Source organism: Rhamphochromis sp. 'chilingali', assembly GCF_963969265.1.
Source record: "Rhamphochromis sp. 'chilingali' genome assembly, chromosome: 21".
NCBI lineage: Eukaryota > Metazoa > Chordata > Actinopteri > Cichliformes > Cichlidae > Rhamphochromis > Rhamphochromis sp. 'chilingali'.
Window position 1 is genome coordinate 5,423,564 of NC_137949.1, and position 22,786 is coordinate 5,446,349.

A 22,786-nucleotide genomic window follows, 5' to 3' on the forward strand; every position below is an offset into this window, starting at 1 on the left:
CCTGTCGACAATTTGTTCCCACACACATATTCCCTCTGCTGCTGCTAATACCGCCTAAAGCTACCCAAACTTTGTTGTTTGCATACTCTTTCCCATCTTTCTCCTCTTTTCTCTTCAACTCTCTCTCCTCATCTGACATTTGTCTTCTTCTTTCTCATCCTCTTCTTTGTCTCTCTTCATCTTTGTTACAGTTTCATTTCGTCTATATGTCTAATTGAATTCATACAAAGACTAACGTTACAGAGCAAGCACACTCGGCTCCGTCGGTTCGTTGAAGAGCACCTTGACAGACGTCATTATGCAGAAAGCCTGTCCTTCAGGGTTTGGAGGCTGAAACAAGGATAGGAAACATCTATCCTGGTGTGTTGGTCGGGACTGGAGAATCAGTGTACATGGTTGCAGAACAAATCCACAACCTTGCTAGATTTTTTTTTTTTACGAGAAGTTAGATTATTGTTCTGGAGTTTTGGTTAATACCAGTGGACGGAATAAACATCAAGAAGTAGGGTTAAAACATCTTGGATCATGTATTGGTTTAGAGTGGGCAGTGTTTCGGTTTTGTTGGATCAGCTCCATCATCTCTTACCTCCCGAAGTACAAGATGTCAAAATTGTCACAAAATGTTAAAAATGGCCAAAGTTAAGAATTATTTTTTAAGACAACATTTGACATTTTATTTGATTGTGCAATGGTTGTAATCAGAAAGGGACAAAACATCTCAGGTACACTGATCAATATCAGCAGACAATATTTAAATATAAAAACTTGCTCCCAGTGCCGTACAACATCACTTCTAATGTCATTAACGTTAACTCAAACTAAACTAAAAAGTAGATCTGAAAAACATTTTAGTTAACAAAAAGCAGGGAACGTTGTTGCTGTGAGGCGACCACAGTCACCGTAGTTTTGTATTTTCTAATTAGTTCATTTTGACATTTTGTTTTTAATTCAGTTTAGTTTCTGTTAATTTACAAGGTGACTTTTCTTGTTTCAAAATGTTTAATTAAGTTTACCTTGTATTACCTTCAGTGCTAGTTTGTACTTTTTTACTTTCATGTATTGATTGATTGATAATACTTTATGTACCCTGAGGGAAATTGTTTCTAATCTGGTTTTCCTAATCTTGAACCATTTCAAGATTAGGAAAACCAGTATAGGCATTACAATAAATAATGGTCAGTTTTAATTTTTTGTTTTAGATAATTCAAACCTAGTTTGGGTTTTTAATTTAGTTGTAGGCCTTAATAACCTTGATCTGAATAAATAGTCTCAGTAGTCTCAATAGTATCTCAGTTTATTACTGTCAATGACAGCAATGTTTGAGACATTTTGAGTTTTACTTTTATTATTCTAGATGTTTACATAAGAACTAAACATGTCTGACTCTATAATACACAAAAGACTTCAGTATAAATTTGTCACACCTGAGACAATTTGTTGGGTGTGTAGCTAACAGCCGAGCTGTACTGAAACCATGAAAAGAGACAGCTGCCTAGATTACGTTCATCTACTTCCATATGAATAGAATGAGGATTATTTGCCAAGATTAGATTACTGGATAGATTACTGATGCTCACTGTGTATTGACCGCAATGAACGTAGTAATAACTACAGATGCTGCCACTTAAAATGGGCGGCTCATCAGTGACGGGATCGTGACGGCTTCCCGAATGAATTCTGATCGATTGCCGGCTGATGGGTGGCCGTAATGATATCCCCCGCCGAAGACTAGGATGATGTAATGATGATTAGTAACACCGCTAAGTGTCATTGAGTTAAACCAGTAGTAATGTCTTGTGTATCCACCAGGGGGAGCAGTGTGGAGGCAAATTTATTTATTTACAAGTTTGCCTCAATATATAATTATACTTTTAAAATTTGTTCAGTGATTCTATAATTATGACAGAATCAGCATGTATATAATATATTGGTATCGATACATGTTTGCAGCAAATACAATCCAGGTTGTGCACATCAAACAAGCCAGCCAGTGATAATTATTGCTGACTTGTGTATCTGAACATAAAATCTTAAAATGATTCATTCACTGCACTGCTAATGTTGTCATATAAAATCGGAAATTTGAACTCGCTTTGATTGAACTACAATATGTGCGTGTGCGTGTATTCATATCTCTGTGGGGACAAAAAAATTGGAAGTTTATTATACTTGTGGGGACCAAAATCCTGGTCCCACAAGTTTCAAGGCATTTTTGAGACTCAAAATGTGGTTTTAGTGACAGTTTATGGTTAGGGTTAGGGAAAGCATTATGTCAATTAGATGTCCCCAGAAGATACCCGACGTGTGTGTGTATGTGTGTGTTTATTCGTGCCAGAAATATTTGATGCTTTGTTCTAAATATTTCTGATGATTAATAAGGTCAGTGAAAAGCTGCTGTAGAAGTGGACCATGAAGCTCTCGCGCAGTACTAAAACTTTTGGTAACTCTCAGCATTTACGCTTTCAAATAAATTAACAGTCATAGCGGCAACGATCAGAGTCATGCCTGCTTACTCAAGTTGTCTGCCGCTAATCTTTGTCTATCACCTTTAACATTTATTTTAATACTGTGGTTGGAAATTTTTGCACTGTGAAAAGGACACTTGAAATCCAACTGGCACATGTCCCACAAATAAGTGTCCAACCTGCAGTATTTATTTGTATATTCATTTAGTTATAGGTGAAAAAAACTCCATGTACAAACAGGTAGCAGGGAATTAACAGTTATTAGTGTTCAGCCTGGTCTTTATGAGCACTTATACTCTCTCACTCAAACTGTCACAAAAATATAATTTGTTTTCAACGATGTGGTCGGGAGAATATTAACAGCTGATACCGATTTCGTACATTTTCTATATCGTTTCTTGGGATTGTGCAATCAAAGCTTTGTCATCATCATATGACCCCTAGAGCTGATGTAACCAAAGGGATGATATGATGTAACTGTGAGAGCAAGTACGCTACTCCTTGAAACAAATTGAAGGTTTCAACAGAAAACACAAAAACTGAATATCAAATAGGAAAAACTTACATTTATAGAATTCACATAGTATTGTATAGTACATGGAAAAAGCTTTCCCCTCTAAGGTTTGAGGAAATGTTTCACAAAGCAGCCAAAGAACAACTTTGAAGCACCTTCTAGGTGAAAGTCTGACCTCTCTTATGCAAAATATAAAGAAATTATGGGTTTTGTGAATTATATCAACTTATTATATTAGATTTAAAATGATGTTTGCTGGAAATAGATTTGGTGATTTGCAGTGTAAAATGTCTGAATGATCAAACTGAGTGTAAAGCTTTATCCATTTATTTTTTTACATTTTCAAAATGTAAGTTTTTATGTTTTAATGGGTGAATAGGTTCACAACGAAAGCTATCAAAAGAACAGCTGTTTCAGCTTTATTTATATAGCGCTAAACTAAAATGTGCTATGTACTCAGTGCGCTTTATATTATAAGGCACTGCCCTGACAAGAATACTGTCCAAAACTATAACTATCCAAGTAAGAGGTTTTTTTTTTAAAGAAAACAAACACCATCTCCTGGTTACACTCTTCAATTGGGTGAACAGGGTGTATTTATGGGGAAAAGTCGATACGCCCCAAGAGAAGAAAGGGGGACTCCCAGTGACTGACATTCAGCTGACATCTGATTGTCAGTTAACAGTCAGCCGGCAGTCCTCTGGCTGAAAGTGGCAATTCTGAGTGGCTGTATTTGTATCAGGTAACACAGCTGACTATTAAAACCAGGTTAGACATTATTGTCCTTCACATCATTTCTGTATGGAGAAACAACTGTATCTGGTTATTGGGAGGGCTTTTAACCTGAATTAAAGGTTTTTATGTTTCCAACTACTCCTCAGTGAACTCTGTGATTGTCTTTCCTTTAAAACACACGTGAAGTTGCTTAACTAATATGCACTATATCACCTTATAAGATTTCTCCAAATGGGTCACACCACATTATGGAATGAGACTCGATGTAATACTTCCAGTGACTCAGAATCCATCTGTTTCAGGCTCACTGTTTTTTAACAGCACATATAGGGCTCTGAAAGACAGCAGGATTCATTAAGGGCTTTTAGAGCAATTCACTGAAAATGGAAGCAGACAAAGTAAAACGTACCTCTCCCACTCACTTTACCGCTGTGTTTGTCAAATTTACAGCAAAACCTGGAAACCCATGTGCATTAAAATATTAAATTAATACTCACTGACAATGTGAGAGCTTGACGCCAAAGTTTGGGTTTTTACTCTGACATCTCTCATGATAAGGACAGAGATCAAAGGTCAGATAGTTGTATGATTTCATATTGCTCCTATCCAAAAAGAGTGATAGATTTGCAGAGATTACTGCTTACAGTTCATCAGTGTCCATCACTGTTTATGATCATCATAACCACTACAATGAATAGAAAACATATTAAAAATAACAGTTTAACAAGAGTTCAACTGTATGGCTGGTAATGTTTCCCCTGAAAGTGCAAATCTATTTGCCTGTGTGTGTGTGTTTGTCAGGATGTTGGACCCCATCACAGCAGGATCAGTCTCATCAGATCTTAACGAGTTAAAATGTGATCCTGAAGATGCCAGCCAAGGTTGGAAGTGCTCAAGCAGCGGGGCTATGGGGCTAAAAAAGTGAAAGCATTGCACAGTTGATATGAACTGCATCTCCTCTAATGCTTTCTTCAAATGCTTAAAATGCTCATATTTAGCCATTAAAATAACATCTTTACAGCCTGATATAAACTAGCACTGTAGCTAATTCATCCATACATAACAACTCCATGGGGGAATTTTTTTCCATCAATTCAATCTAATTTGATCCTGTTAAAACAAAAAATTAAAACATCTAAATCAACTGGAATTCTCTACAGCGTTTTCCTGGTGACTTTTGAAGCAATTTTAATGGAATTATCTGACAAACAATATGACGAGCTGGGAGCTACACCTCATCCAGATGACAGAACTTCTAGTATTTTCTGTATTTTTTCTCAGCATTTTTTAGCAGATATCTGTATCTGTGCATTGTACCTGTATAGTTTATGGAGCTTTTAGATTAGATTTAGATTTACTTATTGTTCTTTCAGAAATTCCATTTGTGCCGATGGCGATGGTCTGACAAATATATCCACAATAAAGATATCTCAATTACACAAGAAGAAAGTGCCACAGTGCCAAAAGTCAAAACTATGTGCGCGTGACACCCCTATCATACCACATCATATCATTTACAGCTGGATTTGTTCAGCAGAGTTATACCACAAGATAAAGAAGACCTCTGGGCACAAGATGGGCTGTTCCCTCCAACCCAAGGAAGGTCAGAGGTATTCACCATGAAGAAGGTGTACTATATCACTGAAGATATCTCACCCTTTTTCCACCACTTGTGACTCTCAAAGTTGGGTCATACTGCATTATTGCTGACCTGCAATCTTACCATCCATGTTAACAATCCTACTGAGTTTGCTCTTACTGATTACTGAAAGTGAAAAACACCAGGCAATAAAACAAAAAGTTGGGATACTTTCTGCAAATGAACATTAAATAAAACACTGTATACTGTCCGCTTATCCACATCAAACTGTCTCGGCTTCTGCATTAAGTATTACCATTACATAAATGACAGTGGTGTTTGAGTCCAAGTCAGGTTTTCATCAATTGTATCTAAAACTGTATCTAAATATTTATATGGATTTACAACTTGAATACAGTCACCACCCAACACTACCAATGCTACATCAAAATATGTTTCTTTGGTTACCTTGGTGTTTAATTTAAGAAAACTAGCATCACACCAAGTAATAAACTCATCCAGATATTCAGGATACTTTGTCTTATCTTCTGTGTTCAAACCAACAATCTCTGAAAGGACAATTTAACAAAGACATCATTAAAGTCACCAGATGAATTAGTCCCACAGTAATTAGTACACAGAGTAAACAAAGCTGGAGATATGACACTCACCTGTGGTAATAGTGGACGACACTACCACAGTGCGTTAGCGCTGTAATCAGCCAGTCACAAACAACTCAACCCATTAGATGTTTGTGTGTTCTAACCTAGCTAGCACTGGTTTTCCACCTTCTCTCCCAACATTCATGGTCATTCAGGGCTTTGAAGAACCCCAACATGGAAGCAGCCAAAAGACTAGCATTGAGGCTGTGAAATGAACAAGTCACATTCATAGGCTGACAAATGTTTGTCTGCCTGTGGACAGATTTCGTCCATCGCAAGAAAGTCTCTAGTTTAAAACCTGTAATTGGTAATTGGGTTAGATTGGTCTGCTAGACAGAATATCGGATTATAAATGAAGCCTTTATTTTAATTGGCTGGATCACAAATACAGACTTTAAATAACCAGTAATTGTTTGGCAGTATTCATGCTCACATGCTGAAATCAACATTATGTTGTTATTCTGAGTGCAGGCAGTCTTCTCTATCCGTACATAAAGATATGTTGCAAGCTAAAAACATGGTGATAAAAATGATATGCAGTCTAATTCTGAAAGTCCCAATATGTGGCAAGCCTACCTACAACATGCAGTAACCCTGACATGAGGCTGGAGATAAAATACTGAGTGAGTGTTTGATTAAAGGAAAGTTTTAAAAAACACCTCTGTGACAGAAAGCTCTGGAGCCTTCACGTGAAAGTCAAAATGGATTACTGCTGACATCATCAGGTCTTATTATTGTAAGTTATTATCTGAAGTCCCTTTGCCCGCTCGACATGCGGCGACATTTTAGGGATGAAAGCTTTACTCTTAAAATATTCAGCAGCAGTAAACAAATGGAGGATATATGAAGTCTTTGTGAGTGAAAGCATTTACTGTTCTCACTAATGCAGCAGGGAGAACGCACCGCGGCCAGTTAAAACGTTTCTATCAATAAAATCCAATCTGCTTCTGTCTCTCTGTATTTCCCTGTATATTCATCTATCCAACTTTCTCTCTTTTCGCTTTTTCTTCCTTTCTTCCTGCATCTCTCTTTAGATGCTGTTCTGTCGCTCTGTGCTAGTGTTGCCAACACTTTCCATTTTCCTCCACCTGACCACTGAGGTGTTCCAGTGTTCTCTTTTCTTCCTCATCCTAACCTTTTGTCTTTCCCACCTTTGCCTTTCACCCTGTCTTGTCTGCATGCACTTTTATATGTTGCTGTTATAGCAGATTTAAATTGGTTTGCCTCGTGTCTCTGTCTCTTTCTCGATCACCTTACTTGTGTCTCTGGAGCCCTTTCAGCTTTTTGTCACGGATTAGTGAAATAAATGTTGCGGGATGGAGTCAGTCAAGCATCTGAATACTGGAAGGCATGTTAGGCTTAAATGGTCATGGGACTGAATCTTATATAGCTGCTTTCAACTTGGGGTTCAGTACCTTTCCCATATTTAAGCATTGTTTTTTTTCTGTCACTTTATTGTCTTCATAAAATACGATGAGTGGAAAGTGATGATCCACAATGTCTGTCAACTTCAGTAAACCCTGCAGACTGGACTCAGAGTATCAGAGGCTCACAAACAGTAGTGTATACCATGAACTGAAGGAACAAGCAGAACAGATCAGAACATAAACTGTTGCAAGGTTCTTATATTTCTTCATTTGTGCTTTAAGCAAAAATGCAAGTTGGTATTTATTTATTCAGCAGTCAGTGTTGATCTGTCATGTTTTAATTGTTCGACAGCAGCGATGTGATGAACACTACTAGTGTCAGAAAGTGTCTCTGTCATTCAGCAATCCGACACATATACGTTTTTTAATATGTAGTAATTACTGAGTACCTTATTTTAAATACACCCTGCTTTTCAAGGTCTCCTCGGCTGTATAATGGAGGAAAGATATCAGACTGCGGTGTCCTTAAATAAATACCTGGTTGGTTATGAAAAGTTCAAACTCTACATGACAATAAAATGTGTCAATTAATCTCCTGTTCTGTTCTTCCTCTGTCTTCATTACTCTTCACTGGCTCTTCCTCTCTATGGCCATCATCGCCTCTTTTTCAGTTTGTTTCTTGATGGTTTTCACAGCGACTAAATGATAATTGTCTTCTCCTTTGTCGTGGCCGTGATTTTCTCTTCCATCCTCCTTCCTTTTGCCGCTGACCGCTCTTGTCTCTCTCTCGCTCGCTTGCTTTCCTCACTTTTCCGGTGTCTCTCTACATCCTTTTGTCTTCAGAGCTTTCTTCTGCTTCTGTCTCTATGCTGGTTTTTGATTCTCCCTCTGTCTCGATTCCTTTAGCTGATGAAAGAGCCGAGTGTTTTCTTCTCCTCCTGAGCAGATGAAGATGAAAGTCTGATCTGTTTGTTGACGCCGTTACCGTGGTAACGTCTCACCTGTTTGCTCGCCTTCAACCCCTAACGAGCAACTCTTAACGAGAAAACACCTCTTCAAAACATCAACAAGCGCGCGAATCAAACACACACGTACCGAACCGAGGCATAAACACAAACAGAACTACAACTAAGAAACACACAGAGACGGGCATAATCAAAAGACACACAAACACACAGCAGCTTGTGTTCTTGGCAGGGAGTCGGTGGATCTTTAATCCTCATCATGCAGCAGGTATCGATATCAGAGCCTCGCTGTCACCTTCTATTAGCTGCCTGAGAGACACTGAGGGAGGGGAGGTGGGCTATGCATGTTATGGAGAGAGGTGTTCACAAAAATATACAACGAAAGGATGGATATATTCAAGTGATTCAGTGAGTAATTAATTCAGGCTTTAAAACCTCCCGATTTGAGACATCTAATCGAGCAAAGAAGCAAATGTTTAAGGGGCAAAAATGGCATCTGGGTGAGACAATTTATAACAGAAAACTTTGCGAGATCTTTCAAGAATGCTCATTCACGTGATCATTGGTCCTCTGTTTGAGAACAAAATCTCTGCCTGCCTTTGCAGCATTTCTCAGCATCGTAGCCAGCAAGAGTAACTTTTAATGTGAAGCAATGTCTCAACACTATCTAACAGCAACACTATCTCTAACCCAAGGCAATCCGAATATATATTTTTTTGTAATTAAATAATTCACCCAAGTCGTTGCAAACACAAAATAATCATTCTAAATAAGAAACAGCAAAAAAGCTGAAATGCAGTAAAGATGTAGGTACTAAAGCATTTCTAGCAGCAATGTGCAGACATTTTAGCTTGTTAAGACAATTCAGTGCTGTCAGGCATCTAAATGCCTCCAAACTTGACAAAAAGCTGAAACAGAACTAGCCACAGAAGTCGCATAACAGATGGTACGAGCCCGACAGAGGCCTAACCTCAACATCATGGAATCAGCCTGGGATTCAGAAGACAGCCTAAATCCACAGAACTCCAGAAAGTTCTTTTCGAACTGTATACTTGTTGAAAGAGTTACTGATCATATGCCTGTAAAACCTGTAAAGTGGGAATTTTGTAAGAGATACAGGGGGGAAAAAACTGAAGTTCACACTGTGTGCAAAAATGCTCAAATTCAGCAGTGTGAGGTTTTCAGATGGAGATGGAATCTTCACCCTGGCTGCCATGTATAGGTTTACTGCCAGTTTTTTGCTCTGGCAATGAGACTACTTGCGACTGCCACAAAATATCAGGACTTGATAAACCCAAACTGGGTACCCGGGGCAAAACTGAACTGTGTTCTGCTCCAGAGATCCGTGACGGTCTGGAGTCCTGGGTAAGATGCCAGATTTGCCAAGTTTGTAATCCAGTCTTGTATGGCGTTGTCATTTAATTATTTCTATATAATTGTTTAAATACACGTGAGGTGGTTGGAATACATGTGAGGAGCATGGTGTTTAAAATAACAATGATATGTTGAATAAGGGGAGTTTTATGTAAAGAGGGTTTACAGCTCTTCAGTTGGCTCTGTCTCTTTGTCTAAACAAGGCCCCGTCCAAGCCACAGCAGATCATGTCACAGTGTTTGGAGGTGCATTAAGTGGAAATGCATAGCGACTCCATTTTTAATTTTTTGAAAGGAAAGAGTAGGATTCATGCATAGAGACAGAGACAGGCACATGACACATGTAAGTTGTTTTGGAATAATAAAGTATATCACAGAGAATCGTTGTAATATAGAATTGTGTGCTGGTTTAGAATAAGTCGGGATATAGGTGGGTATGTGTCGATATAAAGGGGGTATGGGTCATAAGTCTTTGAAAGGGAGAGAAAGGATGGACTTGTGATATGGTGTGTGTGTGTGTGTGTGTGTGTGTGTGTGTGTGTGTGTGTGTGTGTGTGTGTGTGTGTGTGTGTGTGTGTGTGGTGGGGGGTTAAATTGGCAAGAGGAAAGAAAGCTGAAAATAGAAATGGCCCAACGAGGAGGGTGGGAGGGCCGGAGGCCAAAGAGCATGATTAGAAGGGTCTGTGGGGGGACGAGGGGTCCATGGGTAACAGTAGGGGAGGACAGGTTCATCTACTATCGACGGCAGGGGAGAGAGGGAGCAGCTGAACAGATAGCAGCACCAGGAGAAAGAAAGAGATGCGCTAAGGACGACAGAAAAAGAGAAAATGACAGGCAGACACAAGGAACAAGGGGAGACAGGAAAAGCCCGAAAAAAGGACAGTCGAGAAAGAGATAAGGAAAAAAGAGATGTAAATGGAAATAGAGACAGGTAGGGAGATAAGACACAGAGGAGGTTCACCTCAGAGGAACGAGTTAAACACTCACACTCGTATCCACCTATCTGTGCGAGCATCTGTGTGTGGATGTGTGTGTCGAGAGGTCGCCTCCTAACAGTGTGTGTCTGTCTGACAAAAGAAACTGACTTTGAACATGGATACTTATCCGTTTCCGAGACAGACGGAACGAAAGTCGACTTATAAACAGATGCATCTACTGCGTTATTGTCTTTATACTATGGAAGAACAAATATGTTTTTCCTACAATATCGACATTCCCAATCCTTTTTGAAGGAAACAATTCTTTCTTAATCAGAATGAAATCCTGTCTTTCCTTGAGGCTGAAACAAGTTGTCAATCAACAGAAAAAATGATCCCCTGAACAATCATTTAACAGATTTTAAAAGCAATGCACCCATATTGAATCAGTACTGTGCAGTGAAAACCGACTATTTCTTTTTTTATGTTTATCAAGTTTTATTGATTTGTTTTTTTATGTTTGTTTTGAATTCCTGTAAATAAGAGTGATTTAAAAAAAATAATTCTGGTATTTTCTAATCTTTTTACTGATTAATGTACCAGATAAAGCAACCACTTTCTTTTGGTTTGTGTTAGGACTTTTGATCTGACTGCACTGATGATACTAAATATAGCCAATTAGATGAGCAAGAAGCTGCGTGAAACCCACTGGCAGGCAACATTTAACTTTCAAGAAAAAGCTGTTAGTGTGTGAGACTCATTTTTAGCCCGCATACCTGTACACACTGGAGAGCAGGTGTGTTTTGTAGCTGTGAGTGCTTTCCACTGTGCATATGTGAGACCAAGTGTGTGTGGGGGTTCAGTCTATTAATTCTTGGTGTGTCCAGGCCCCACAGCATTTCTACTACAATAGAGAGTCATCGGAGGCCCAGGGCCTGCCGGAGGAACGTCTGGCTGACGCCGTATCTTTAAGGAGCATTAATTCAATTAAGAGCCAGGTTATAGACAGCCAGGTGGAGGAGGAGGGGTGGCAGCTCAGTGCAAAAAAAGAAAAAGAGAGAGAGAAAGGGACAGAGAAAGACAGCTGATATTTAGGAGACGCTGACGATACCAAAGACTGAAAAATACGGACTGAAATCAACTCACTTCTTCTGATAAACATTTCAACAAGGTTCAAGCAGTGGAACTGACACACTGATACACTCCCTGTTAAGGTTTCTCCTTCACCTTGTTAGTAGAGCACTTCACTTAACTTCTCCCTTAGCAGTAATCTACACCAAAAGACTGAAACATTACAGCTGTAGCGTCTACTGTTTAAAGACAGCATCCAGGGCTGGGCACCTCTGACATTCTCCCGGTGGGCCAATGCAATTTTGGCCAATGGGCCAGTTTAAAGGACCAGCCGTACAAGCACCGATAGCAGCTCACTCGTTCATTTCCATTACTGAGAGTGGATTGCCCAACCAAATCTATTAGCAGCAAAGCAAGTGATGAAGGTGTTGAGAAAACTTTTTGTGGACAGCGTCATCTGCAGACAGTTGTTCTTGAACTCTGGAACCACTGTGCTGACTACAATAATAGACTATATAACATTTCTATAATGCAGAAATGTGTCTGAACTGTACATTTACCTGTGAGGATGCATATGTATTTTCTCAATGTATGCTGTTGTTTTTTGCATTTGTGTGTGTGTGTGTGTGTGTGCCCGTGCGACCCCTGCCGACCCCCACTGCTTTCTCATATAGCCCTACAGTAATAGGTTGCAGTGCAGAAATCGAACCCATTTACGCGTCCCAACACCAAAAACAGACAAATGATCGCTAAAATGGAGTCGACTTCTCTTAAAATTGAGCCCCCTTTTCTCTCTCTCTCTTTCTCTCTCACGCTCTCTCTCTCCATACAAATGACTGCTATCAATATTTCCAATCTTCATTTCTCCAGAAGCTCACGGCCTCTTTCTGCCAAAAATCAATGGCTTCCCACTGAGAGCTGTGACAAGGATCAAAAGTGAGAGGCTCACTTTCTTCAGATAAACTCTCGTTTCTGTACAGTTTCATCATTTAAGCAGCCAGTTTGTGTTTTGCATTCACATCAACTTTACAAAAAATTGACCCAAATGGCGTTATTTTTTTGTGATGAGAAGCAAAGATAGTTTGTGCTATTTGGAGATTTTTTATTAAACATTGGCAATCTAATAAACATTAGCAGGATGGCTTTTTCAGAAGGCACACCAGGCTTTACCTATACTTCTTTTTTTTTTCTTTTTTTTACAACAACACCCAAACAATACATCATTCATTCAAAAGAAGAAACACAAATGTACAGCATCCTGATGTCTGCTGATAGAAAATAAAAGTCATCTTTTTTACTTTGTGGCAAATGTGTTATAGATATTTGTTTATTTTGGGCTCCTATTGATAACTTGGAGGCTAAATTCCATCATGCAAACTATAAAAATGTTAATGCAGGATTGGGAATAATGGGTATTCTTCCTTTTTGTGGCCCATAAACAGGAGTGGACACCTGATAGCTGACATCTAAAGTAAGCAAACAGAAATAGAGTTTTATACTTTAGTAGCACATTCCTTTAAAAATATGCTTAATAGTTATTTCTATTTATATTTAAACCCTGCCCAGGTTTTTTTTTACATTCCTAGACTTGAAAAAAGGTTCCCTTGTGTAGTGGTCGTACACCACAATAGAGCTAGTAATGATGTATGTAAGTTAGATGCTATCAACATGCTTCCTTCTAATAGGTGTTGATAAAAAAAGACTACTTACATTACAAATTCTGAAGCCAAAAATGATGATGATTGAAAGTAAGCCCTTACAGGACATTTCATAACTAGTTTTAGACACTTTAGAAACCACATTTATTTCTGTTTACTAGAAATATTAAAGCTATCTTACCACTCAGATCTACTTCATGAGGTATGACCAGGTGGGTCATTCCAAGGTTCTATCACGCTCTTATGTATTCCCTTTGTACACTCAACCCGAGGCATGAAATGCACAGTTACATGCATACATGCACAAATATGCTCACTTTACAAACTTTCCCAACTTTTTAGGCCTAAGCTCAAATGAATAAAGATTATGTGCTGCTGATTCTTTTGCGTAAAAGCTGTCACAACCAAAGAATCTGAAAGGTTACAAAAAGATTAAAGTTCTACATTCTTAATCACACGGAAGCAACTTTTTTGTTTCAGCAGGGCTGTTTGTCTAGTCGTGCTTTCATTTCTTTGTGTTACTGCAGTCAGCTATATGTTTTTATGCATTCATTTTTAATGCATGCCTCTGCCTGAGTCTCTTTATTTGCATATGTGTGTGTAATTTAACTGTGCAGCATTTATGAGCATAATTCAAACGTATATGAATTAATGTACTTCTGTGTGCATGCAGTTCTATATCAGTGGGTACACTTACACGGTGATTGTGTGGATTTGCGTGTGTGTCTCTGGTTGTCAGTCACACGGCAGGGCTAGGCTAATCAGCGCAGCTAGCTGTTCGCTGTGTGATGTAGGCTGATTAATATCCTGTTAGTGTCCCGTGGCTTTTAAGGTTAACTGCTGTTTCCTCTATACATCCATCGCTTCAAAACAGCCCTGCTTTCATTTGGCCTCATTAAGACGATGTATTACTATACTTAGCAACAACACAAAGACACACACACACACACACACACACACACACACACACACACACACACACACACACACACACACACACACACACACAGTCACAATGTTTTCTGTTAATGCTCGGTGTTGATTTGCCAAAGCTTTGTCACATATTTGCAAAAGCTAATGAAGAAAAGTGACAGTGGACCTCAGACAGAACCTCTGAATGCTTTACTCACACACACACACACACACACACACACACACACACACACACACACACACACACACACACACACACACACACACACAGAGTATGGATCTATTTGCTGTCACTTTGTTATCTTGTGTCTTTGTTTCTGATGATTTGTGTTTGAAAGCTGTTAGTTTATCTAGATTCATATTTGTATACAAAGTCAAGTAGTTGAATTATTTTGTTGCTGTTTTTGTGCCATTAAATACAGAAGCTGGTTTATCAAAGGCAAGAAATGTTATTTTGAATAGTGAACTTGGTAACCTTTTGGAATAAACTCAACTGATTGGCTTTTTCTTTAGTCATTTAACTAGATACTCATGATATACACACTAATATCAAGTAAAGTATTAGTTCAGGCAGAGACGAGTGATGTTTCCATCTGCAGTAATTTATAAATGGACACGTGTGGGCAAACTAAATTGAAGACTACACTGGATCATATGATTACTACTCATCTGTCCATCTTGGCCAACTATACACCTGAAATAGAAATTTTATTACCCAAAAGTAGACTTTATAAAAGTTCCAACATTGAAAAGGTATTTATAGTATTTAGCAGCAGGTGATACAGCATAAAAAGCCATGCTGTGTCACCTGCTATCTGTTCTTATTCAATTGGAGCATTAATACCATCAAAATATCGTCATATTAATCTTTTTTTTTTCTTGTTTTCTTTTTTTCTCTTTTTTTTTCTTCTTTTTTAAAAAAAAAATGCATTTTGTATTTAACCATGTTATCTTTGTCTGATATTAAAATTTGTGTGATGATCTGAAGCATTTAAGTATTAAAATATGCAAAGAATAGCACAGCAAAAAGGGGTCGAATAGCTTTTTAGAGCCCTGTACGTTCAGCTATTCACAACAGATCACCACGGCGGGTTCTGTAGCATCACATGTTTGATTTGTCAAATTTTGATGCTAAATGCCCTACCTATCACACCTGAAATAGAAATTTTATTACCCAAAAGTAGACTTTATAAAAGTTCCAACATTGAAAAGGTATGTATAGTATTTAGCAGCAGGTGATACAGCATAAAAAGCCATGCTGTGTCACCTGCTATCTGTTCTTATTCAATTGGAGCATTAATACCATCAACATATCGTCATATTAATCAACGGATGCGGCAACGCAAACTGGGTTTTGGTGTTAAAAAAGTACAGTGACAAGATTACGTGTAAAAGGTGACAATTCAGACATTTTTTTCTGAGTGACCTTGTTGCATAAGAGGCCCTTTCTTAATGTGCAACATATATAGGGAGGAGAAAAACGCACCTGTCTTATTTTTTGTGCTTGATATTGAAATGAAGTGGCTGCAACTGAGTTTAGAAAACTGCTGAGCTCTGGTTAAAAAAAAACCTTAAAACTTTCAAACCAATGAGCATTATTTGGGGATTACAGTCACACGCTTTTTGCCCTGTTTAGTAAATCATGCCCTGTGTGGAAGGTGTCACACCAAATATATTATCAGTAAGATATCAAACCACACTCATCTTCATTTATTGTGATTTCAGATACACATCTGTAAAGTTGGTGGTCTGACTATAGTACTTCTCTGTAGGATTACATTTAGTCACGAAACAAATCAAGGGAGTACTTTGCTTAATGAAGGTGTACTGAGAAAAAAGTTTGCCATGATGAAATAAAAGAGCTTGATATGTAACAACTGACTGCTGTAGGTTTCTACTATTAGACTAATATAATCCTAATTTAACTGATATTGAGGCAAACATCCGAAGAGACAAACCGAGACACTTTCCTTCCTACCTTGAAGCTCTGGAGCTGCTCTGAAGCATCCTTGTCCTGTCTGAGGCAGGAGTTAAAGATGAGGAGTTCAGTGTCTCGCAGCCACGCCTTCAGCTCCTTGATACGGGCCTCCAACTGCTCCAGAAGTGAGTTGGTAAGTGGGGACAGGGCTGATCGAGGGTTTTCCACAGTGACACCTCGACCTCCAGCCAGCTGAGCTTTTATGTTGGACGACTGGTTTTGCTCAGACCTACCAGGTCCTGAATGCTTGGAGAGGATTTTCTGAAATAAGAGAGAAGAGTCCGGGGGGGAAAAAAAGGAAAAAGTCAGGCAATTACATTGAGGACTCCTTGTTATGTCAATACTCCATCATGTAAAGTAGCATATCAATCAATACTCACACAGCTATTAATCATCTACCTTTATAAATGTGCAGATCAATAATAGGGATGTCATGTATTCTGCGCCTAGCTGCAAGTGTGAAGATTACATTTTCAGTAATGTCATTGATGTCAGTGCTGCTGTTCAAGATGTAATAATATAATCATAATGTTCTTGTTGACATGAGATCGTGTTTACATTGGGGGGTGGGGGAGGTTGCTGGTTTGCTCTCACATACAATACTGTACAAGTTAACTGGAAATTAAAAGTAATTTCATTTGATCTAATGCTCTACTGATGCTGCGAACACAGACTGTGCATGGATTTACAGCTGACAGGTGCTACTGGAAGGTTAAACTGGAATATTTCCCACCCAGTCACAGATCAATCAGTGATATCGTACAGTCCCATTGGTAATCGTTTCAATTACTAGTTTCAGAGTTGAGTTGACTTCAAACTTGGACTGTACGTCATCATATTTTCTAATTCTTGCATAAAATGTCTTGTAGAAAGGTTACATTACTTTGCTGTATGTCTCTCTCTATATAATTATAATATTTCTCACATTTCTGCATTTCTTGATGTAAGAAAAAATCTTTAAAGTTTTATTTTTATATAATAACACGTTTAGACAAAGTTTCTAACGGTGTTATCAAAACTATCAATTAGCTTGTTGTCATCACAAACCTTCTGTTGGGAATGAATAAAACTCTGGGAATATGTCTGGTGTTTTTCCAGGTGCAAACAGATCAGCTGCTAATTCAGAGCTTCTAGCAGCTTCTCCTACAGAGTTGTGATATTCACACCCAAAACAAAACATCATTTAGACACAATACAAACTGAAAGAGGGTTTGGCGCGGAGCAATCACGGTTTCAAATAGGAACAACTGAAAACAACAAGAGCGCGACTCAAAGTGTGTGTGTGTGTGTGTGTGTGTGTGTGTGTGTGTGTGTGTGTGTAATAAGCACTGCAGAGTAATTTTCCAACCCCTGTTGATCACACAGTGAGACACAGTAAGCCGCTGAGAGAGACTATTCTCCAGTTGGAGTTCAACAAGTGTGTGTGTGTGTGTGTGTGTGTGTGTGTGTGTGTGTGTGTGTGTGTGTGTGTGTGTGTGTGTGTGTGTTTCTTAAAAGTGCTCATCAATACAAAACAAACAAACTTGTGATGGCCACCAATCACAGGCTCAAGGCAGAGACCAGGCCATGATATCAGCAGTAACATTCAGAGTGCAACATGCCAAAGGAACATAAATAAATACGTTCTTCGTTTTTTTTAGCTTTAGCTTCAATTTGCATGTAGGAAAGTAAGATTTACTATACAGTCCAAAAGAGCAGTCTCGTCAAGTCTGAATCTTCCAAAGTTGTCCTTCTACATTTCTCCAGTTTGGACACACTCCAGTTTATTTAATCTCATACACAGAACACAATTGATTGATAAAGACGTAGCGCTAATGCTTTTGCTAGGTTATCTTCATGTTGTCATTACTAATTATCTAATACCTAATATTTTCTCTTTGAATTTTTCCTTGCAGGAGCAACTCAGTACGGCTGACCTCACTGCATAACTACAAATGTTCTAATAAAAATGATCACTGAAAACCGCTGAAAAATGACATCACTACCAGAACCAACTCCGTTACATAAGCCACGCTCAGAAAACCCACAAAAACACTTTGCTACTAGCAGTGGGCAAATAGGGAACAGTAGTACATGAACAGGTTGTCAGGATTAGCAGATAGGAAGATCATACTGCCATGTTTACTTTAATAGAAGAAGTTATAATAACAGCGATTATTCTTTAATACACGCTAGGAACTGTTTGCGTCTTAAGGTGTCACCAATGTCACAAAACATCCATACACTAACAATGTGGCATTTTCACTTTGAAAACAAACAAACAATTTTATTGTTTGCTTTTAAAGTTTTAAATGGCCTGGCTCCTACCTACCTGGCAGACCTTCTACACTTATACACTCCACAACGTTCTCTCAGATCATATGACCAGTCACTCCTTGCTGTCCCCATGTCGAGACTGACACACCGGGGCTTTCGCTGTTGCGGCTCCCATGTATAGAATAAGTTGCCCCTCCATATTAGGCTGGCATCAACATTTGATTTTTTTTCCAAGGCATTTTAGGAGTAATACCAGAGTTAGTTATTTTATTATTCGTCTATTTTATTCATGTTTTAATATTTACTTATTCATGTTGATCTTTTCTCATTTATTTATTTATTTTATTGTGATTTTATTTTCTTTGTCTGTTTAATGCATATTTTTTTTAAACTTTTATTACTGTTTCTTACTGGAAAGTACTTTGGTCTATCATGTTGTTTTATAGTGCTCTATAAATAAAGTTGGATTGGAGCAATTTTAACCAGTAAGCAAGAAAGTTGAGTCCCAAGGTTTGGTCTTATACTACATCATTCTCAGCATGTAAAATACAACAAACACAACGACTACATCCTTCCATGTTTCCAAATAGCTGGCAAACCAGAAGTAATTCTCTTTTCATACCTTTTGGTTTCTGCAGTGGGAGCTGTACTCTGTATCTTGTCCTGTTCAGGGTTCATAATGCATTGTTTGGAAAATTTCAAGGTTCAGATAGCTGCTATCTTGAAGTTTCCACTATGACTGTAACAAGCAGCCATGGCAGGAATAACAGAACACAGAGTTGCTCCTGAACAAGCCCAATGTGGGTTTCTGTTGTTAATTTGCATATATATATTAGAGATGGCACGATACCACTTTTTTATGTCCGATACCGATATCATAAATTTGGATATCTGCCGATACCGATATGAATCCGATATAGTGTTTTTTAATCAACAAAACTGTTTTTTAAATATCTTGCTGCATTTTGTATAAGTTCATACTCAAGTTTAAAACAACAACTACACTAAAGCTATTCTGTTATACCTGTATGCAAAAAAAAAAAAATTTCATAGTTCAGCAATACTGATCAATCTAATAAACTTCAACCTACACCATCCTCCCTATTCTGGTATTTTAAAGAGTACTTAGCATAAATATTAAGCAACCTAACTAATAGGGTTCCAACTCCCAGCAACAACAAAAATAAATAAATAAAAAATAGGGAACCACCCCTCACGCTCCACCTCATGATGCTTAATCAACGTAATCAACCTTAATTTGATGCAGTGTGAAAAAAAATGCACAGAAATCAATTATTTTTCAAGAAATATTAAATAGATTCAACATCTTTCTTCAACAAAATTGCAGACTGCACAGATGGTACCTTCCCAAAGGAAAAAGTACTATAGCTTACTAGGGTATATATATTAGACTTAATAGTCACTATATACAGTAATTGACTTCTATTCATTTTACATCAAATTAAAACTTTGGGTGTCAGATAATTATTTATTAAAAGCTAGACATTTTAAATGAGAATAAGAAAGAAAAGTATGTCTTTGTGCCCCCTTTTCCCTGTTCATGCCCTATCGGCCCCCCTGGCTAAACTTTGCTAGATCCGCCCCTGCACAGTTACCAGCCGTCAGCTACGTAGAAAAAGATCCTCGAGTAGAAAGTAATATTAAATACATTCTAACAACAGCTTATCAAGCTTAAACGTGCTGCTGTTGTTCAGCCGCTGGTTTCCTCTTTCTGGTGCAAAGTGGGCCAAAAGCAAACTAGAGAGACGGACTCGCGACAGAAAAGCCGATCAGCTGATCGTTAAGCAGTTTCATGATTGAAGTAGCAGCAAGAAGAGGCAGTCGCTCCATATATCGTTTGTTAAGCTTAACGCAGGAATGCTTTACAAACATTCAGAGATGGACTTACACACTTGCTTTACTTCTCTCGGGGATAACTTTGTCGGAGATGAAATGCCGGGTTGCTAGCGAAGCTCCAAATGCTATCCAGACCACCGACAGGTCCCGCATGCCACAGCTGCTCTATCACGTGATGCATACTGCTCCGACGTGCTAACGTTCTGAGGCGAGTTACGGCGCGTTGCAAGTTTTGTGAGGTGCTTTCGTGATATTTAATGGATCGGATTACATTTTTTATTTTTCTCCGATATCCGATCCAGTAATTTAGGTCAGTATCGGACCGATACCGATACGTAATATCGGATCGGTCCATCTCTAATATATATATATGTGTGTGTTGATACAAAAGGTACTGAGTCATTAGTATAGGAGAAAGCACTTTAGCTGAACTCTGGCAGGTAATAACAACCCATTAGACAATGAACTACTGCAACAACAGGACCCCAAACAGTCAAGTGTGCAGTTAGCTTTGTGCTAAGATCATGAATGTCTTCTTAATTTGACGGAGAGAACAAGAAACAGAAAGAGAAACGAGAGCAAGATAGCTCATATCCAAGGAGAAATAGCTGCCATCAAGGATGTAATTTAAGAGACATAAAGAACATTTTCCCAAGACAGCAGGCAAAAACATCTTTTTTCCTAAAACATACATTGGTGAACATATTCATATCACAAGGCAAGACGACCAGCAGATCTCCAAATATTTGTTTGTTTGCTAAAGAGCTGTGAAGCCTGATTCTCAAGCTTAAGCTCAAGCTCATTTCATTCCTGTCAGCTCTGCCTCCACATTATGTGTATAGTATCCAGTGTATGTACTGTAAATACCCATACACATACAGTTTGACCTTGAACAGCTGCAAAACCGCCCCCCCAAAAAATCTGGCTGCCAAAAAGCATGACAGAAAAGATGAAAGCTAATTTACAACCTCTTTATTTCTTCATCATTCAGGTTGTGTGTGTGCGTGTGTTTGCTATGTCATAAATTCTTCATAAGGCCAGGATAGTTCAGAGGCGAGACACAGGACATCAATTCCAGTTAATTCCCAATTTGTGTCAGAGCACCAGATGCCGACGCGAGCACCGACAGGCCCGTTAATACGCCACTGAGGCGCCAGGTTGGAAGGGTGAGGAGAGAGCAAAGGACCGAAGGAGAAGAAGACAGAAAGACAGAAACAAGTGAGACCTCTGACATATTTAACATAAGCTAAAATTTAACACTGCAAGAAATAGAGTGATAAAAAGTAAAATGAAAGGAAAACAGGGAAACAAATATCAGAGGTAAAGGAGGAGAAATAAATGTGATTGGGAGGAGGCAGAAATAGAAGAAATAGAAAGACTGAAAGTTTGGGTGAAGACAGAAGAGGTCCCTGTTCATCCTGCTCACCTGGCGTTATTATTAAGAGTGCACATTCTTCTTAATAGTGTTGATACAACAGGTTGCGTTTTGGGAGGACATGGAACCTTGAAAAACAATGAAACCTTTTTTTAATCAAGAAAGAATTCTTTAGGCTTCAATCCAACATCGGAAGGATCAGAAAGAAACCTGAGCTTCCGGGGAAATCGCGTTCAACAAAGGTAGTACAGAACGAACATAACTCATCACAAAAAGTAACAAAATAATTTCCCAAGCAAAAAATAAACTTGGTTCCCTGGTTTACAGTCCTCAGCACTGCCATTAATAAAGGCTTTGTTATAGGTTGTTTTCGGTAGCGTGTTATTCTTTGTGAAAGAAAGTTGTCACTTAATTTTGCTAAAGGTTTGTAGGGGTGCAGAGTGGGGTCATGTTAACATCAAAAAAGATCAACTTAATGATTTATTGGCAGAAAATCGAAAAAAGACGTATTACTTAGAAACTATGATTCTTAAAAAGTGTGGTGGTGGTCACAATTGGCCTTTAACCTTTACTTCAAGATCAATAGACTGATCTGAAGGTCAAAGTGATGACCTCTTCTTCAAGGTCATCTAAGGCCAAATTTGTCTTTTATCTTTAAAACTATGCTGAACATTTTACTGCCTTTGTATTGGCAGCATTTAGGAAATGATGCTGGTGTATGAGGATTATAAACAACACATTATAGTCTGAATCATATATCATGTCATATTTGACCTCTGATCTCACTTTTACATTTCACATCTGCCTTTCATTCAAGTCGACCGCAAAATGTGTTACATCTTTAAAGAAAGGATCGTCAAGAGAAAGAGAATGAGCTGCCTAATTAGTTCGAAATACATTTATAATATTATTATACTTAATGTTTATATAAAAATACAATGCTATCCCCTTAAAAGTGAATATTGCCAAGAGAGTGAGCTGCCTTGGCATATGTTTAAAGTTGGTTAACATAGTATGGTTATGGACAATTATCTTGGGGATCGATGTTAACTTATAAAAATTATATGCATTAAATCAATAG

General features: G+C 38.3%; 1 protein-coding gene across 2 annotated transcripts in view; it reads right to left on the bottom strand.

The window, feature by feature from the left end:
* akap6 (A kinase (PRKA) anchor protein 6) overlaps nucleotides 1–22,786 on the bottom strand; it is a 227,414-nt gene that overhangs the window by 35,584 nt on the left and 169,044 nt on the right. For both annotated transcript variants that reach the window (XM_080870969.1, XM_080870970.1), the window contains exon 17: nucleotides 16,218–16,478. In XM_080870969.1, coding sequence (XP_080727095.1) covers nucleotides 16,218–16,478 — 261 coding nt within the window. The remainder of the gene's footprint in view (nucleotides 1–16,217; nucleotides 16,479–22,786) is intronic.